The sequence below is a fragment of the Patella vulgata genome, chromosome 5, assembly GCF_932274485.2.
Source record: "Patella vulgata chromosome 5, xgPatVulg1.2, whole genome shotgun sequence".
Lineage (NCBI taxonomy): Eukaryota > Metazoa > Mollusca > Gastropoda > Patellidae > Patella > Patella vulgata.
In genome coordinates, this window is record NC_065883.2 from 4818564 (window position 1) to 4837966 (window position 19403).

The 19403-nt window shown below is 36.2% G+C and overlaps 2 protein-coding genes across 4 annotated transcripts in view; one reads left to right on the forward strand and one right to left on the reverse strand.

The window, feature by feature from the left end:
• Positions 1 to 3190, forward strand: part of LOC126822576 (von Willebrand factor D and EGF domain-containing protein) — a 141737-nt gene extending 138547 nt beyond the window's left edge. For both annotated transcript variants that reach the window (XM_056101216.1, XM_050551519.2), the window contains exons 18-19: positions 941 to 1040; positions 1923 to 3190. In XM_056101216.1, the coding sequence (XP_055957191.1) occupies positions 941 to 1040; positions 1923 to 2011 (189 nt within the window). In that variant the 3' untranslated portion in view covers positions 2012 to 3190. The remainder of the gene's footprint in view (positions 1 to 940; positions 1041 to 1922) is intronic.
• Positions 3191 to 4504: 1314 nt separating this feature from the next.
• Positions 4505 to 18406, reverse strand: LOC126822579 (pancreatic secretory granule membrane major glycoprotein GP2). Of its 2 annotated transcripts, XM_056101221.1 has the most exons (9): positions 18277 to 18406; positions 13071 to 13277; positions 12665 to 12829; positions 12410 to 12496; positions 9040 to 9246; positions 8696 to 8860; positions 7394 to 7489; positions 6999 to 7095; positions 4505 to 5830 (listed from the first exon to the last, which is right to left on the reverse strand). In XM_056101221.1, exons 1-9 carry the CDS (start codon positions 18347 to 18349, stop codon positions 5785 to 5787), a joined length of 1143 nt encoding a protein of 380 aa, XP_055957196.1. In that variant the 5' UTR covers positions 18350 to 18406; the 3' UTR covers positions 4505 to 5784. The 2 variants fall into 2 exon arrangements, 1 of the variants encoding a protein (XP_055957196.1); XR_007680890.2 differs by lacking the exons at positions 6999 to 7095; positions 7394 to 7489; positions 8696 to 8860; positions 9040 to 9246.
• Between the last annotated feature and the right edge of the window lie 997 nt (positions 18407 to 19403).

Genomic DNA, 19403 nt, shown 5'->3' on the forward strand with positions numbered 1-19403 from the left:
AGGCGGTGGTATTCTGTTCTCTGGTTTTGGGGGACCAGGATTTGTCTGAAAGTGCAGCCATTTTGAACGCGGACATTCAATTCAGGCAGCCATTTGTGTTAAATAGTTCTCAATAATTTTAAACAGGAGGTCGGATATGAATAAGCTATTAAGATTAGGGAAACCCCCAATTTAACCTTGACGACTGTAATAATATTGCTAGAATTTTTGCTCTTGAAATAAGATGCCTTTATATTTCATTAATTAATATCTTTGGCAAGTTAGTAATTTCAAACATATTCACATATATAGTGTGCACTAAATCAACTTAGTCTGTAATTGACAGTTGACATGTAAAAAAGAGCTCTTTATCGAAAACATATGTCAATTATTTACCACCAGAATTACACGTGAGTGGAATCATTCTAATTGCATCATTATTTGATTTAAAGTAACCAATCATTTTGTTAATTACACAAGTTCAAGGCCATGATCACGCGTTATTGTGCATGATATTCATTTACCTTTAAAAGAAACCGGGGAACCCTGCAAGTCAGACTTGCATTAGATTCCAGAGATCGAGGGTACATCTGAGTTCCTAGACAGCCGTGAGGCTGGATAGGGTGGAGAAGTGGTGTTGGCTATATAGTATTGTAATTTGTGCTATGCTTGTATACCTGTATTCAGTTATATGCTATATAAAATGTAGAAGCGAACTATGCATTATTATTCCTGGTAAGACAAACGTCTTAAGAAACTGGAAGAAGTAAATACACAACGTGAAGCAGAAGTAAAGACAGCTAGAGACAAATCCTAGACGATCACAAGGCTACAGAAATATGTAGTAAGAAAAGATGCATGGGTCGTACGTAGGATGCGGCGAACGGTTTCCCATAGACGCTCTCCACGTCAGACAGAAAGACTCATGGTATTACACGACATCTATTAATTTATATTATAGGAAGATTATTGTTATACGGACGGACGCTGTTATAAAACTGGTGAAAAGTATATAAATAATGATGACTACCAATGTACCAAGAGACAGTGGCAACTCACAAGTATGTAGAAATATATGGGTATTTGTAATATGTTCTATTGTGTAATATCAGATTTTAAAGAGATTGATATTCGGGTGGGAAAATCGAAGTTACATAAATACAACATGAGTTATGTCAACTTCTGTCCTGATCAAGAGATTTTATGGTATTATTGCCTTAAATTTAACCCCAACCCATAAGTAGACAGTCTTGCAGATCAAGATATATTTCGAACAGGGGCACACCTTGACATAAGTTGATATTTTTCACCCAAGTTTGATGACCAACTGTTATACATATCTGTTCAAGAAGAAATACTTTTCGCTAATGCAAGATACGTCCCAACCTTCTGTTATTATTGGAAAGCTATTCAGTAATATAGAACTGTGAGACTGTCTTCGGATGACCTATTTACATTATGCGGTGTGCTATGGAGGAAAATTTGCCCTGCTAGCGGCGCTATGGCCTACTCTTATAACAGCCAAGGTATTTTTTTACGTGCACGCCAAAGTGTACACGGGACCTCGGTTTTTCGTCCCATCCGAACTTTGTATAAATGTATAAACAGTAAACTAAACATAAAAAATAAAATATTCTTTATTGTAATATAACGTATACGTATTAACCCTTATGTACATGACTGCAAACGTACAATAGAAACCGCATCACATATTGTACGTCGTCGCTTACTGCTCGGTTATAATCTTTCGTTACAGTCAACTGCTGTTGTAATATCGTTGTCTATACATCTATGGTATAGTTATTTATAGTTCTTGTATTTTGAGCCGACTTATATGATCATAATTATGTATTAACACATCTATCTGAAATTATAATAGTTTTTTCCGTGTGTTAGCACGAAGATACTAACGCCTCCTAATTTTACGGTTGTTATATTTTTAGCTTCTAATGATGACAACAAGAGTGGTAGTACTATACAACAACTCTATTCAATGATAAAACGGTTTTTTTTAGCAATCTTTGTGTTTTAACTTTTTTTATTACTGGTCAAACGACGTTATGGGGGAGTGAACATTGAAATTGCCTTCATGCAAGAAAGAAAATTCGCAATTTTAATAATTTTTTGCTTTCATGTTATTAAATTTTATGTATTGTACATTCCAAACGTTTTTGTTTATTTTACCGTTTGTAATTTTCTTCTGAAATGTACCTTCCAAATATTTTATAATTTCCTTTGTATAAACAATAAATATTTTATAACTTTCCTGTGTATACACTAGGGACCGGGTATCATTCAGATTTGATGAAAAAGGGAAAGAAACTGAGCTTACCATCTATAATCTAATACACATATTCAGTTAATAGATTGCCATGCAGAAAGTATTAAATACCATCAAGATTCATCAAAAACCGCCCAGTTTGTGTTACCGTTTAGTTTGACATCGGTTGTCTAGTTTATGAAACTAAATGGACATAAACTGGATGACCAATATCAAAACTAAACTAAATGGTCATAAACTAGATGACCGATGTCAAAACTAAATGGTGTTTCTTAAACTAAACGGTAGCACAAACTGGGCGTTATTTGATGAATGTTGATGGTATTTAATACTTTCTGCATGGCAATCTATTAACTGAATATGTGTATTAGATTATAGATGGTAAGCTCAGTTTCTTTCCTTTTTTCATCAAATCTGAATGATACCCGCCCAGTTTGTGTTACCGTTTAGTTTGACATCGGTTGTCTAGTTTATGAAACTAAATGGTCATAAACTGGATGACCAATATCAAAACTAAACTAAATGGTCATAAACTAGATGACCGATGTCAAAACTAAATGGTGTTTCTTAAACTAAACGGTAGCACAAACTGGGCGTTATTTGATGAATCTTGATGGTATTTAATACTTTCTGCATGGCAATCTATTAACTGAATATGTGTATTAGATTATAGATGGTAGGCTCAGTTTCTTTCCTTTTTTCATCAAATCTGAATGATACCCGATCCCTAGTGATAAATAACAGATACTTTCTAACTTTCCTGTGTATTTGACCTTTTATATATTTGATATTGTTTGTTTTGTTTGTATTTTAACTTCCCAGGGTATAAAGAGAAATATTTAATAACTTGTGGTAGTTATCTTTTGAATTTTTTATATTGTTCTTGTGTATTTTATCTTCTAAATAAATATTACTATCTTTTGAATTTTTTATATTGTTCTTGTGTATTTTATCTTCTAAATAAATATTACTTATGTATTTCCATTACTTAATGTTCCATATATATTTTGTCATCGAGAATTGTACGTCGGAATACGCGACGCATTTTTGGTAATATGAACTGAATTGCTTAAATTGTTATTGTAATTTCTAAACATCTACATCCGACGAAAAACTTTGGGAGTCCAAATGAAATGGCTTTCGTTTGTGTCTAGTTAGTCCAGTCAACATCGGTATACGATTGCCCCGTTTATCAAGGCGCTTCATTACAAAAGCCCCCCCCCCCCGAGACCACAGAGAAAACGACTTGCACACCGATGTTAAATGGTTCAATATTGGATATCGGAAGACCGTATTTTCACTGTAAGATAACAACATCAATATTGGTGAAAATATGTCAATTTTAATTCGGGTTTTGAATGTTGAAGACCATGGATATTTTTGGGTTGAATGTTTAGCTAAGTTAAGCTCCTGTCAAGCGTGCATAAAGTCAGACTTGCTGTCTTTTATGATCATAACCAGCACAAGCAGATCTTTTATTATTAAAATTTTGCTAGAAAAACTGTGAAGCTGTGACCAAAATACTTTTTCTGACGGAGAAAGTTTCTTGGGATTTTCCTGCGTGGCTTCCCCCTAGTCTGTAATGTAAGACAAGGGACCCGAGAGGACAGCTGCGTAGTCGTTCGGATAATCCGTGCACGTAAAAGAACCCTTGACGATTGGAATTAAATATAAGAGTAGGTCTTATTGCTGCTGCCCGGGCAAAATTCCTCTATTAGTACACTGCATGCCGTATGTCGGTGCAGAAGAAAAAGAACGTTAAATCCGGCCAGTTTATTTACCCAGTTTGTTTGAAATTCACAATGCATTTACGTTGAAGAAGTCCAAGAAGAGATCTGCCGGTCATGTGTATATAGCCGATAGTGTTAAACGTGTTAATAGATTCCCAGAACACTGTGAATTAATGTTGGATAAAACAGATTTCAGATGGTATCCCTCCCCAATATTTAATGCCACACAAACTGGAGCGTTACACAGGGGAGGTTTCACTTGGGTGGGGATTGGGGCTTCTCTGCCTGATGATAATTTTCGGGAATCGGAACGAGAGGATGATATTACACTTGAATTTGTGAACGTGTGTTCAGGTGAGAAGATGAACCCAATCTAGTTCCAGCATTCTACTATTTTTTGGAGTTATCCCCCCTTATTCGAAAACTATTGGTGCTAATTCATGGATTATAATTTAGTTTATTTGCTTAATATAATGCGCGATTCAGGAACATTGATAGTTTACCAAGATGGGAGTATATTATAGAATTAATTTTATTGCAAGAAATTCATACATGCATAGAAATATAATACAATATATTTTCAAAGATACATAAATATAAATTTTAATACACAATTCTGATGCATGGACCACCCGCTTGTCGTCTATACAGATCCACCATTATATACTAATATGGTGATCTGTTGCTTGTTTTAATCGCTTGTTGCTACAGCCGAGGATGGTAATTGAAACTAGTATCAATATTATCCTTTTCATACGTCAACCAAATCTTAACAAATATGTTCCATTGTATTTAAAGCAATGGTTACTTTATTTAAAAGTCATATGTTTAAAATACGCCCCAAAACGCATGGAATCTATGTGCACAGTCCTACCTTGTTAAGGAATAATTCAACATCAACGTTGAGTTTTACCAATTCCATGGAGTGTATAGAAAACAAGGGAGGTAATTTTGCTGTTATGTCCCTTTCTATTATTTTTAAGCGCTACACGGTGTTTGACAAATTATTAATATTAAGCAAAAAATATTGACATAATTATGATTTGATACTATCGTTTTGATGTGTGTTGTCCGTAGGCGGGTGACAATAATTCGTAAGTGTCGTGGCCACCAACCCACACGTTACACGAGTTATACTCAGACAAAAATAATTGTACTTTATTTTTTGTATTTCAAGTTGGGCCGTTTTAAAACTTTGGATGTGCCACGTCTTTAACCCAGTATATGGCTATTCATAGAAATGAGATGGAGTTTAACGTCTTACTATTCTGAACCAGGGGTCTTACTGGAGATTTCAGGAGATTACACAAGAACATGGCACAATTTTAAACATTTTCCAAGAGAATATATACAATTTAAAAACAAAATTATTTTAAGAAACAAACAAACAAAAAAAGAAAACAGAAAAAAACAATTGTGGTCTGTGGACCCATAATTATTTTATTAAAGGGCTATCTCCAGATGTTTCAATTTGTGGGAAAGTAAAATATATAAACTATCATTAAAACAAATTCTACACATCCGAGAACAAAATACCGTGATCTTTGTCAACTATATGATAAGTTTACTTCCATGGAAGGCGTTAAATGCGAGGTAAATGCATTCGCCTACTCATCTGTTAAGGTAAAGGTTAGTTAAATATGCCATTTCGTTTCGAAGACGATTTGGAAAATGTAAAAAAAAAGCGGAAAGAGCTCGAACTTTGGGATAAAAACTAGGTTTGATCTATAGCAATATTTAAATATATATAAGTTTTCGAAACCACAGATCAAAGCTTCCAACTGTTGACAGGAATTATATTTTATACAGTTGTTTTTGACCATTTACCATATTTCGTGATCTGAAAGTAGAAAAAATAATATAAACTGTGAGAGGGTTTTTTATATTTTATTTGTAATCTTTTAATTGTAATATATCCTTAAACACGTGTATGTGAAATGAGGGCCATATAAATTTGGTAATAATAAAATTATAATAATTTAATACAAAATATATATTCTTGTATTTTCATGTGTTGTTTTTCTACTTTTGTTCCTGGGGTAGCTGGCACTGGGTCTTTTTTAAGAGCAATGATGAGAAGGGGGGGGGGGAGATACATTTAGTAATGATAAAGTAATAATAATGTAATAGAAAAAAAAACATTCTTGTATTTGAATGTCTTGCTTGTCTACTGTTTGGCTGGTGGAGCTAACACTGAATCTTTTCGAGAAAACCAACGAACTACAGACAATGATTATTACCCACCAATAGTTTATTGGGCTGTAGACTAAAATGAGTACATTTCTGCAGATGGGTCTCATTAGGGGTGGGGGTGGGGTTTTTTCTTCTACGTTTTAGACATCGCAGTCACTTACAGGCAATGTCATTTTAACACATAACAACAGGGGCGGATCCAGAGAGGCGGGGCTGCGCCCCCCCCCCTCCTCCTTGCTTAGCTACATAAAACAAATTGTAAAACAACACTTGTTATGAGAAAAGTGTCACGGACCTGTGCTTTATCCTTTATCGTCAGATGGTGGGATGGGATGGGCTTTCAAAGCGCGAGATAATGATATAGGCATATGTAATATCACAATTTATGCTTTGCATCAATAAAATTAAATCACAATGTTATCGTATTAAATCATTATAAATATTGAGGTCAGACAGGGTGTTGCATTTCTCGCTGTGAATGTATATACACCAAAATGGTGATAGAGACCATGTATTTCTCAAAACAATTTCAAGGCCGGGGGGAAGAGACAATCTCTCAGGTGCCGGGCAAACCCACTCCGGCAAAAATTCCAAAATACGCCCCTGAACAATATACAATCTCTCAGGTACCGTGCAAACCCCCTCTTGCAAAAATTTGTGAATACGCCCCTGCACAATATCTAGGCCCGTATCACTGACGACTACCTACGTTTTACAAACCAGCGTAATATTTATAAACATTCTTAGATCCCTCGAACAACTGTGATGAGAGCTACATTTTAATGAATATGAAAGACAAGATACATAATACATACTTGTACAGTTTGATGTATAGCAACATCACCAGTACCAGGCCAATTAGGAACGCCACCACAACTGCTATTGCAAAATACAGCACAGTGTCTGGACTAACTGAAATAGTAAACATATTGTTGAAACTTTCTTGTCCATCAAGGGGGGGGGGAGGGGATAGGTTAACGATCACAAGCTCTACCAAGCGGCATGGTTTCGATACCCCGCTTGTACGTGACAAGAAGTATGATCCATCGGTTTTCCCTCACAGCTAAAGACCCCTAAGCGCAAGAGAAATACTGAAATAAAATCGCACCATGTTAGTCCCGAAATGATAAAGTCAGTGTCAACTTGACGTTAAACCATCTTGTATCCAAAGTATATATTATTCTACAATGTAGTTGCTGAAAGCACTTACCTATGTCTGAACCCCAATTCGTGGGTGATTTAAAGAAAGGATCAATATTTGTTGTTGTTGGCATTGGTGTTGTTGTCCTGCATCCATATGTGTCTCCTACAAAAGTAATGCACTGCTGATATGTTTGTTAATGTCCCTAAGACAGGGACAGATGAGTGGCCCAGGTACCCCGGATCCTGGTTCCTCCGGATCCATTCACTTATTTTGATATGTTCGTTCGTTTGTGATTTGTATATATTATTGCGTCTTGTCCGCAGATTTGTTTTTGTGTCAATTATGTGTGGTACAGTCCCCCTGCACCAACTATTAACGTAAAAACACAAACACGTTTTTCACAGATTCCTTGGCTATTGTTTATTCAAATTGAAATTTGTTGACTTTCATTTGTGTAATTTTATAAACTTATTGATCGGGATAAATACAACGGCTTGATACGGCGTAAATAATTTTCAGCAAATTGTCTATAATTGGTTGCAGACATGATACTTACTGACGATATTGTTTTTTGTTATTTGACAACATTTGGCAGTATTTTATTCGTATTTGGTAGTATTGTGTTATTATTTACTTGTTTTGTGTGGATAGAGAAAGGCAACTGTAGTAGTGAGACATCTGTTATGGCATTAGAAGTATATTTTCCGCGAATTAATTAAAGTAATACATTAGTATTGGGGTAATACTGGGTAAATCGTCCCACCCACAAATAACTGTATTTCATGTTCAAAAAAATCTTGTGTTTTCCTGTCTATAGTATTTAAAGACTTTAAGCAATAACCAACAGATTACAGTCACATGAATGATACTATTCCACAACGGTAAATGTTTAAATAAACTACAACTTCCATATTTAAAACATAACGTTAGGACATAACGTTTATTAAATATGAGGGGGGGGGGTGGTTAGCACGTACGCGCTGTATCATAAAGCCTGTCCAACCTCGTGGGTTTACTCCGGGTCCTCCGGTTTACTCCCACTGCTAAAGACTCCTACACGCAAGCGAATTATTGAAATAAAATTAAACCATATGTTAGTCCCGAAATGACCTAGTTTGTGTCGAGTGGACGTTAATCCCCATGTCTCGCTCTCTCCCTCTCTCTTATTAAATATTATGGATATTCTGTGGCTTCGTAACCCAAACAAAATCCAGACGCGAGTCTAGTCATCACTGTCCTTTAATTAAACGACCAGGTAGGTAGAATGGAATTGGGGAATTAGATGTCCCTGCCAACTTAATTAATCATTTAATATGCAGCGCCTTTTCCTAAACAAATCCCGAGAATATATTATAATCACCAACGTACCAAAACAATATCGTTCGTTGCATCCTTTATCTTTAACCAGGTAATAAGCCATAAAATCTTGACAATTCTTGATCCTTATTTGGTAGGAGGCGTGACAGGTCGAGGATAAAGATGTAACACATGCAACACGATCAACAATACCATCTGATGAACTTGGATGATCTCCTGATAATATAGAATACAAAACAACCTGGCAGACATGGGTAGTATTGGTATTGTAAATCAAACTTGAATGACCTAAAATCCGCAACTATAACCACTAATCATTTTGTAGGTTATATGTCCATCTAAATTCTTTCTTTAGTACAGTAATACAAGATTTTATACATTTATAATGATCTTACCATTTAACCATATAGGATACTTGGTACCACAACTATTTACTGGTACAGGTGAAGTGGGCATGGTGAGGTTTTGACCAGATTCTGATTGAACACGATACCATCCTGGTTCCATATATCTGTCACATTTATCATAATTCACATGACAATTAATACTTCTACCATCTCCATCAGTCCATATAGATGATGTTAAACACGGGTCTGGCTCACCTGACAATACGAAACAAGCCAATTAAATTATGCTGCGTAGGACAACCTACAGAAGTTGGAGGGGAGGTATTTTATGGGTGAAAGCATGTCAACACAACTGTGGCTGATACAGGTAAATAGGAAATCCTACAGTTGAACTAAAATCAAAATGAAATTTTAAATTTTATGCGTTTCACGAATATCGATTGTAACATAAAATGCAATTTTAATAGATTTTAGTTAAAATTGCATGCGCCCGCGCAGTGCACATTTCCGATGCGGGCACTTCCGGTGTAAGCAAATAGGCTTCGAAACTGAAAACTGTTGACAGGTTGAACCGACAGGTACAATATCAATGGGTCTAGTTTCATACGTTGTAGCAATGTTTGCACATGGTCAGACAGTCGTAGCGAGGTGAAATAAATGAGTTTATTGCCTATTATTCGTTTCGAAATTTATCGTTGGGTTGGCATTGAACTTGGCATTTGATTCGTGACCTTGGGATTTGATGTACCCTGCAGGCTTCAATGTAAATAATGTGTATCGATAAACTATATTAAATCACTTGAATTTCGTAGTTTATGGTATTTTAGATAACAGAAATTATTGAGAATTGTCACAAACATATAAAATTTGTAACTCAAACGACTAATCTTTGCTGTAAATATTGTTGTTGAATTTTAAAAAGGATTTATCAACTTTGAAACTAATCTACCAAATAGCCAATGTTCCGATGCCTAGATTTGAAATGTCATTCCATCTGTTTTAAGAATACTTTGAATTACCAAAGTGCCACACTCCTTATTGGATAATGCCTATCTATCTTACACAATTAAAATGATTTTTTCCCAAAATAAAATATCTTTGCCTGCTAAAACTTCTCTAACTTATGCTGTGTTATTAACGAAAGCCTTTATTAAGAAATAATAATAAATTTATAATATTAAAATTTAATTTCAAATAGACCTATAAAATGTGGCAGTGTGAAGTTAGCTCGATTTTCGTTTTTCGATATTGGTGAATAACGAACAACGAGCTACTCGTTTTTCGATATTGGCGAATAATGAAAAACAACTAGCTCGTTTTTCGATATTGGCGAATGTCGAAAAACGAGCCACTCATTTTTCGATATTCAAACTTGAATCTCAAAAAAGTAGATTTAATTAATGGATGTACATCGACAGAATGTCTCCAAAACACATTTGATTAAATCAGTTTTGTAAAACGAACTAAAGATATCATTAATGAGGATGCCTGAGCAGTTGATTCAAATAAAAATTACTCTTTCTACTTGTTTTTTTGATATTGGCGAATGTCGAAAAACGTGTAACTTGTTTTTCGATATTCAAACTTGAATTTCAAAAAAGTAGATTTAATGGATCTACATCGACAGAATGTCTCCAAAACACATTTGATTAAATCAGTTTGTTCATAACCCAACAAAAAACATACGAGTAAATACTTTGCACTTGACATGTCTAGTATTATATGCCTGAAGGCCTTCTAATACCAGGAAATTGGCAATTTTATACACGAAGGTATTTTGTTTTATAGATAAGAGTGCTCTTCTTTCCATGGCATTAGACATGAAGTGAGCTCAGATTGTGTTTTAGGTTTTTTCTGTTATTGGTGTTTTGTTGTTTGTTTTATACGTCTATTGTTTATTTGAAAATAGTATAATTTCTACTTGAATCATATGGTAATATATAAAATAGTAACAAAGAGTTTTGTTTACTGGGGTTTCAATGTTGATCTTATATTTATTCTTTATGATCGGGAACGACAAAACCACGCATGTCAGTCGACAAACAGCAATGTACACTCTTTACATTTTTGCTATATTAAAGCCTTTGATTGCCTGCTAAGAAAATGTCTTTTGTGGATAAGATATTAAATCATTTTCGGTTATGTATTTCGAGAGACTAGAGAAGATGGGCAAGGGAGATTACTCTAGTAGTGAAACGGTAAGACATACACAGGATTTACATATTAGTTAAAGGTTTATCAAAACAATGCTCTTAATCGCATAAACAGTGACAAAACCACTGAGAGCTCTGTTGACGTGATTCTTCCTTGGGCACCGACGATACTCTAGCATCATGATTTCGCTCAACCATCTTGGGCTTTGAAATAAGTTTATTATAGTTGAAAAAGAAAACTATCTCGTCCCATTGGCTGATGCATGGCTGATTGACCGACTATGGTATATGTAAATCTATCATCAACTAGTTTATTAACTTCTTAATAGCTCATTAGCACCACTGAACATCTTAAAGTGCATTTGCAGATGTGAATTTGGGTTTGATGGGATGTATCTTAACAAATAGTAAAGGACATATGGATGGATAATAAAACACCCCAAACTAGCATCACATAGTCCGCAATATAATTTTTCTTACGTTGGTTAATCATTATCAAATGATCTTGCGCAACCGTACACATTTGATTTCAAGGATGGCATCTTCACATTTAATCCCTATTTAGCATATTTTTGTTAATAGCCTTTGCCCCCACCCCAAACAATATTTAATCTTCTGTACTGAATGTGTCAAGTATGATGTCAAATAGCAACGTAATTTTAGATGGAATTTGCATAACAATTTAATCTTCTTGGGTAATTACAGTAGTTCCGTCCAATTTACTACCGCGCTAAATTTACTCAATAATTGGTTTTATTTGGTTAGTTGGGATTATTCTCTCTAAATCTCAAACATTTTGTAGCGTTACAGGGATTGTCGAAACCCCTTCCCACAATAGTTCAATTAAGTGTTGTGCTTTCTTTATTGTAAAAAACAATTCCAACAATTGCATAACTCGTTGAAAACATTCAGCAGGTTTCATAAAGTTTCAATTCTATTCAAGAAATACAAGACTTGGTGATAATTTGAAATCAAAATTATAAAATTTATCAACCGATACAGATAAACAGCGAATTGTTGCACATGGAATCGTAACTAGGTCATGTAAGCCTCGAATATGTTAGAATCGTTTGGTCATTCCAAAACGATCCACCTAATTCCAGTATATTCTGAATTACGAGACGCAAAACGATTTTAGGAAAAGATGTATGTGACTGCTTCTAAGAGAGAACCAACTCTTCGGTGTTATGTTGCACCCATTTCCCTAGAAGACTGTAGACGGGTGGGTACCTAAAGAAGCAATTGATACAATGAACACCATTTACCTGTAACTCCCGTATCGGTAACTTGGACTTCTGTAGAAAGTGAAGTTGGTACCTGGGTTGTTGATTGTTGACAGCCTTCAGCATTACCTTGTAAATAGAATAATATACATTTTTAGACACTTGTTATGGATTTCGATCAGGTAGGTTTAATTGAAACTAGTGAATTAGATGTCCCTAGCGATTTAATTAATCTATTAACCATATACAGCACCGTTTACTAAACAAATCTCAGATAATATATTATAATCATCATACCAAAGCAATATCGCTCGTTGCATCCTTTAGCTTTTCCCAGGTAATAAGCCATAAAATCTTGACAATTCTTGATCCTTATTTGGTAGGAGGCATGACAAGTCGAGTTGTAATAAGTTACACATGCAACACGGTCAACAATACCATCTGATGAACTTGGATGATCTCCTATAAATATATAGATATATGATAAATAAGAATCTGGCAGACATGGATGGTTTGCTTTGCACATTGACAAATATTACAATACAACCTCGGTAGTGTCAATCAAAATTAAATGCTTTAAATCTGCAAATCTAAACAATAATTGTTTTCTCGGTTCTGTGTCAATCTGAAGTCTTTCTATGGTACAGTAATTGTTTGTAAACAAAGGGTGTTATCACTCTTTATATATTTAGAATGATCTTACCTTTTAACCATATAGGATACTTGGTACCACAACTATTTACTGGTACAGGTGAAGTGGGCATGGTGAGATTTTGACCAGATTCTGATTGAACACGATACCATCCTGGTTCCATATATCTGTCACATTTATCATAATCTACATGACAATTAATACTTCTACCATCTCCATCAGTCCATATAGATGATGTTAAACACGGGTCTGGTTCACCTGAAAATATGAGCTGCTGTAATTTCGTAGAATGACCTGTGTTAAATTTCATTCCGTTTAAACTTGTCTGGTTGAGAACCAAGCATAAGTATATTCGCAATTTATCTATTGTTTTTTTTTTAAATATATATCCCAAACTATTAGTACATCCGTAAAGCTACACTACTTTGTTTCACGGTTAAGGGTGAAAAAAGTAAAAGGTATGCCTACACAAACTGATTTCAACACTGGTTTAATAACATTTTACAGTACATTTCGCCCATCATAAATAATGTCATTTATATGTATCACCTGCAGATTGTATAATACGATTAATGACCCTAATGGTAGTGACCCAACATTTACCTACACAACCTTATTTATAACTGGGAACGTAAAAGCAAAACTAAATGACGAAAAAGACCTCATTTTCAAAAACAATGCTGAATAGTTATCTGTTAGGATTATCCAATGGACGAATTCAATTTAAAGAATATAATTAACATATATGAAAAATATATACTCAAAGTATGTAAGATACAAACAAGGGATCCTCTCATATATAATTACGGTAGAATCTGCATTAAGCAGCCAACCAAGGGAATTTTCACGACTGAGCGCTGACATAAATTAAATATTATGCTCGAATGCATTGGAAGCGAACATCAATACTTGCATCGGTATATTTGACCGTCGTTGAATCTTGCGCCGAACGAAAAATCTTAACTCAAATCTCGGACATAACTTCTGTAAACTTGTCATTTTGTACCAACCTTCGATACTACTGTCTACCATTGTGATGCATTCGATAATATTTATCGATTTTTGTGAAGAAAATCTATGAATTAATTTTATTTTATCACAAAAGCACATGAACAAAAAAACCATCGCTGATGAGTGCCAGGATTGCAGTAGACGTGATGTAGACCAAGGGTACTCATTATTTAACTTGTAGATCTTTGTCATCTGCCACTTGAGTTTGTGTAGAGTGTTTACAAACTAGCCTGTAGCCTTATCGAATCAAGTTAAAGCTGTCACCTCTAGTTACTGTATTAAAATGAAATAATGGGTAGGACTAAAGATACTAAAGGGAACGATAAACAGGGACGTTTATAATCTGTAAAAAAAAACCAGATCAAGCTATGATTCCGCCAATATAAATTTAGTTTCTCGGTTCAATGATGAAAGATGATGTAAGTTTCAAAATCCTCATATACGAGCTTGGGGATATTTCATTTCATGCTTACAGTTTGAAATTATTGATTCTATCAGCTAGAAAATCGTGTTGTTGACATGGGGCAACATCAAAGCGGGCTTACTTTAAGCTTAGTGGCATATCCGGACCGAAGATACTGATAACTTGTACTGGATGGGAACTCCACCAAGGCATTCGCTAAATAAACACCAACACTTAGTTTGAAGGAGAATTACTGTGTCCTAAAAAGTGTGGCGGATAGATGGATAGGCTCATTTAATAGTTCACTGCTTTATTCGAAAGGCGGGGAAAAGCAACTTGGTCAACGGCATATTGGTAAAAACCGAACAGGGATCCAATCGTGTCTACAGAGACAGGGCTGTTGTACAAACATTAACTTAGAGACTTGAAGCTCTGACCTTAATAAACATACAAAATATTTAATTAATGAAGGTCTGAGAAGAAAACGTGCTTTACTTTCCAAATCCTGCAGGGGATTAAAGATAGAGAGAGAAAAAATGGGGTTTAACGTCCACTCGACACAAATTAGGTCATTTCTGTCACGGATAACTCTGATTACATCCTTTTGACACATATTTAATTGGTTCGAGAGTCCAGACAATGTGTGATGGACTCGATTTGGACTCTTTATTTGATTATATTAATCCATAGAAAGGAGAAGTAATCATATACACATATAATCATTGATAATAATTAGCATGTTATAATATTCTTTTCAATTTATTATTATATTCGTGAGCATCCTTTCCATCACAACTTTGACGGCTATTATCCCCCATATCAACAACATCACAATTATTACGGCTATTATCTTCCATATCCAAATGCTTAACAAAAGGCTCGTCATTAATGTTTGTTTTCGACTGTGATTTAAACATGTCGTCTCCACTTGAAGCACTTGAAGACATCTTGATAAATGAGGATCACGGTGGCTAAGTGGGTAAGACGCTGGCTCGCTAGTCTGGAGGTCGGGTGTTCGATCCCTGCATTGGCGTTATTTGTATCTCTATGGTGCTATGTTTTAAGTTTGATAATAGCCTCAGACAGTCCAGTATGTAAATAGAAAGAAAAACTTCAGGGCTAACGCCCCTCAGTTGTTCTTTCTATTTACATAATGGACAATCTTCGGCCATTATACATAACTGACTGAAGTTACGAGCGATAACGGATACACGGTAGAAATTCATATCACTAACAATTCCGTTGAAGACGAAATGTTGTTATATGAGATTGTGAAAGGATATCTGACAATTTATACAATAGATTTAAGTGTCACGAGACAAGAGAAAGCGAGAAAAATAGAAAAGGCCATTATGTGATAATGGCTGACAACAACATTGTACTTGAACTATAATATGAAGAATAACATTTTGTAAATTTTGTTATAATTGCATGTCATGTATAGCAAATGTGCATTATTTATACGATCTATAACGTGTGTTGTTATTCATCATACGTTAATCAGATTATTATAGGTATTTTCGTAAATGTATAAAAACATGTTTTGATGTTCCGGCGGATGGTTGTATTCAAACTCGCTTGAAGACAGTTACTATTAGAGACGGCCATTGTAAGTTGGGCCGATCTGTCTCTGTAACAGAGAAATGAATGAAATGAAATGGGGTTAAATTTCCTACTGTTCTGCTCCTATGCTGGGCTAATGAAGACGGGCATACGCCACACAGTGTGCTATGAGGGACATTTTGCCCGGGCAGCGGCACTATCGACTATCACTACCCTTATATCGAACTCCAACTGCCAAGGGATCTTTTACGGAAAATCTGGATGAACTTTCTCGGCCAATGCAGGGATCGAACACCCGACCTCCGGGCTAGCGAGCCAGCGTCTTACCCACTTAGCCACGTGATCCCCTTCTCTGGAACAGAATTCACATGCCTGCAAATTGACAGTAGAGCAAGCTTACATCTGAATGTCTGGAGCCAGTCCAATCTCTGACGAGTAGCGGCTAGGTACTTACTTAGTGGTGGACTGTTTCAACCTGAGTAAAAAGGCTGGTATGACAGTTTTAGGGTAGCGGCTGTGTGTACCTGCTCGTTATTCTTTCGAAGGTTTCCTCCCATACCTACACAAATTGTATTGTGGCTTTGGCACCGTCGGAAGTATCTGTAATTTTACGCCCGTTTCCACCTTGGGTGTTATCGCAGGCAAGTGTCTGATAAATGTACCAAGTGATGGGCTTGGAATGGCGTAGCATAAGTAGGAGACGCGAGATCGAATAAGAGGCCTGTTTGGTTCCGTTTTGCAGGGTGGCGCCCAAGGTATATTTCACCAAAAGTGGTTGCTGTCGGTACTTAAAATGGGATATTGCATAGGAGACCTTAAGAAGGATGGCGAGCATTCCACAGTCTAGCCCGCGTTGCCATCAAGAATATGATCTCACCAAGGCTGGAATGTTAATGGAGGGAGATCTTGCTACCTGGCGTGAGCCCTTGCCGTTTATAGCAATAACCAGGCCAATCGTTTTCGTGCCATAGACTTTCCCAAGAAAAAGAAATAACCCCATCCAGACATCCCTTCACGTGACTATGCCCGATTAACGTTAGTCCTTTTATGGATCCCACGCGTTGGATCTTGGAGTAAACCGCAAGTCGTCACAGAATAGAACGCCCTTCTTATCCAGCCGGGTGAAACCCTAAGGTCTTCGATACCAATACAATCTCAAACAAGAAATCGTGAATGAACTCATAGACCTTGTGTTATTTTACCGTAGGATAGAGTAGGTTTGATCATTGTGGGCCTTGTTGGCAAACTCAATTTAGAGGCGATCACAGTCTACTTGCAGTCGATGGTGTCAAACCAAGTACCAATTTTTAATCCCCGTAAAGTCCATGTGACTTGTCAGACGAAATTGTATGAAACTTTTCAAAAAAGAACTCGGGTTCCCTAAATTTATATATAATTTTTCGTTTTACAGATAAAAAAAATAAATGTGAACCAGAAAACGTTAATTGCAAGTTAATGCTATTTCAATTATTAATTTTTGGCAGTCTACGATATCGGTCGAAACGATTATCGGCGACAAAGGTCTATTACGTGACGGTTTTACCTGTTGGGATTCTCCCTTTGTCTCTTTGTGAAAAACCTAAATCACATTAGTGATGCGTTACATACTTGTTACACTTTTATGCCTTTATGTCAGTTCTTGATGACAAAACTGGTTTAACTTTATAAGATATGGATATTGTTCTTCAAGCATGTCGTGTACAAAACTTAAGACTTCGTAGTTAGCTTGTGTTGAGGGGGCCATGGTCCAAGCTTGGCTTGGCACAGGGTGCAAACTCCCGACTAACTTACATGGCCGCTGTCTGGTCTTAACTTGAGACCCGTCGGTCCTAAGTTAACTTTAAAACGCCCTCGCTAGTCCGAATAATCTAAACTTGACTCTAATTTCTTATAATCTCTTTCTAGACAAAGGATCTGACAAGATTACACGTCTGCCAGATTATGTCTTCAGTACAGATTGCATTACCGGATATTACGTAACTCCGGTCAGCTGTGATGACTAATGACTTCACTAACGACTTCCGCGGGGCTGTCGATCTGGCACCAAGCCAGTGTCAATGTCGACCATCTGTGGGTCGTATGATTTCATGCATGGAAGGTATGAAGTGATATTTTTTAGTTTTTTAATTATTGAAATTAATACATAGTTTAGAACAACTACGCCCGATAATTACACCAGAAGTAACAACGTATAGCTGTCTGATAAAAATTTAATACAAAGCAATACATTTAATGAAACCCTTAGCGCACCATCTTCTATTTAGACATATTTCAACTTACCCGATACGGTTATTACAACAGCCGCCATAAGGATAAACCATTCTGCAGTCGTCATTTTTAATATATGTGACATAACCTCATTAGTGTGTTTATATAGCTATACACACAGCGCCACTGACTGAAGTGACGAGTGAAAACAGATATACGGGCGAATTTCTGCTCACTAGTAACTCCTTTTAAGACCGAAAGTTGTTATGTGAGAGATTATCTGATGTCCAAAAAGTAATTGAATTTCACTAGACAAGGGGAAACGAGAAAAATATATTCATTCTATACTTAATAAAAACATAGTAATATATGGACTTTTTCTATTATCTAGTGACAGTTAATGATTGTTTTAAATTGTTCGATGTCCCCCCCACACAGTCCCATGACACTGCCCGGTCAAAATTCCTTTCATAGGACACTGTATGGCGTATGTTCGTCTTCATTAACCCAAACGGAGCAGAACAGTAGGACGTTTGACCCCAGTGTAAAGAAATGAAATGAACTGGGGTTTAACGTCCCACCGTTCAGGGAACGACAGAACTGGAACACAACGCGGTTATGAAAAACGCAAGGCGGCTGTTCTTGTGCAATAGACAGTGCCAGACTGGGCCCACCTGTACACCTGTCCGTGACAGGTGGGCCTAAGCCTATGAAGAAAAAGAAAAAAGATAAAGAAAAAAAAGAAAGAAAGGAGAAGAGGACAGGACACAGGACAGGAGAAAGAAAGGATGGGAAAAAATGACTGACAAACAACACAAAAAAAGAAGTGCACTACAAGGAAAGAACTTTATGAGTTGGAGCTCATTATACTGAGAACCGTGTAATTCATCTTTTGTTTTTGACACTGAAGAGAATTCTCAAATTCATCTAATGATAGTGCTCTTAGGTCATTCTGTTATTTAATTTTATCAGAAAATCAAAAATTTGCCTACTTCTGCTTTGGTCTGAAATGCTTGGAAAATAGGTTTGCGGTTGTCAATTTTCAACATTTTCCTGGGGGGAGACCCCCCCCCCCCCCGGACGCTCGCGCGCCTTTGGCGCGTACTTGTGTGGGCCTTGGTGAATGCCCTGACAGGTGTGCCTTCGGCCCATCAGTCCGGCACTGGCAATAGACATCTGAGATATTTCAATAGAACTTC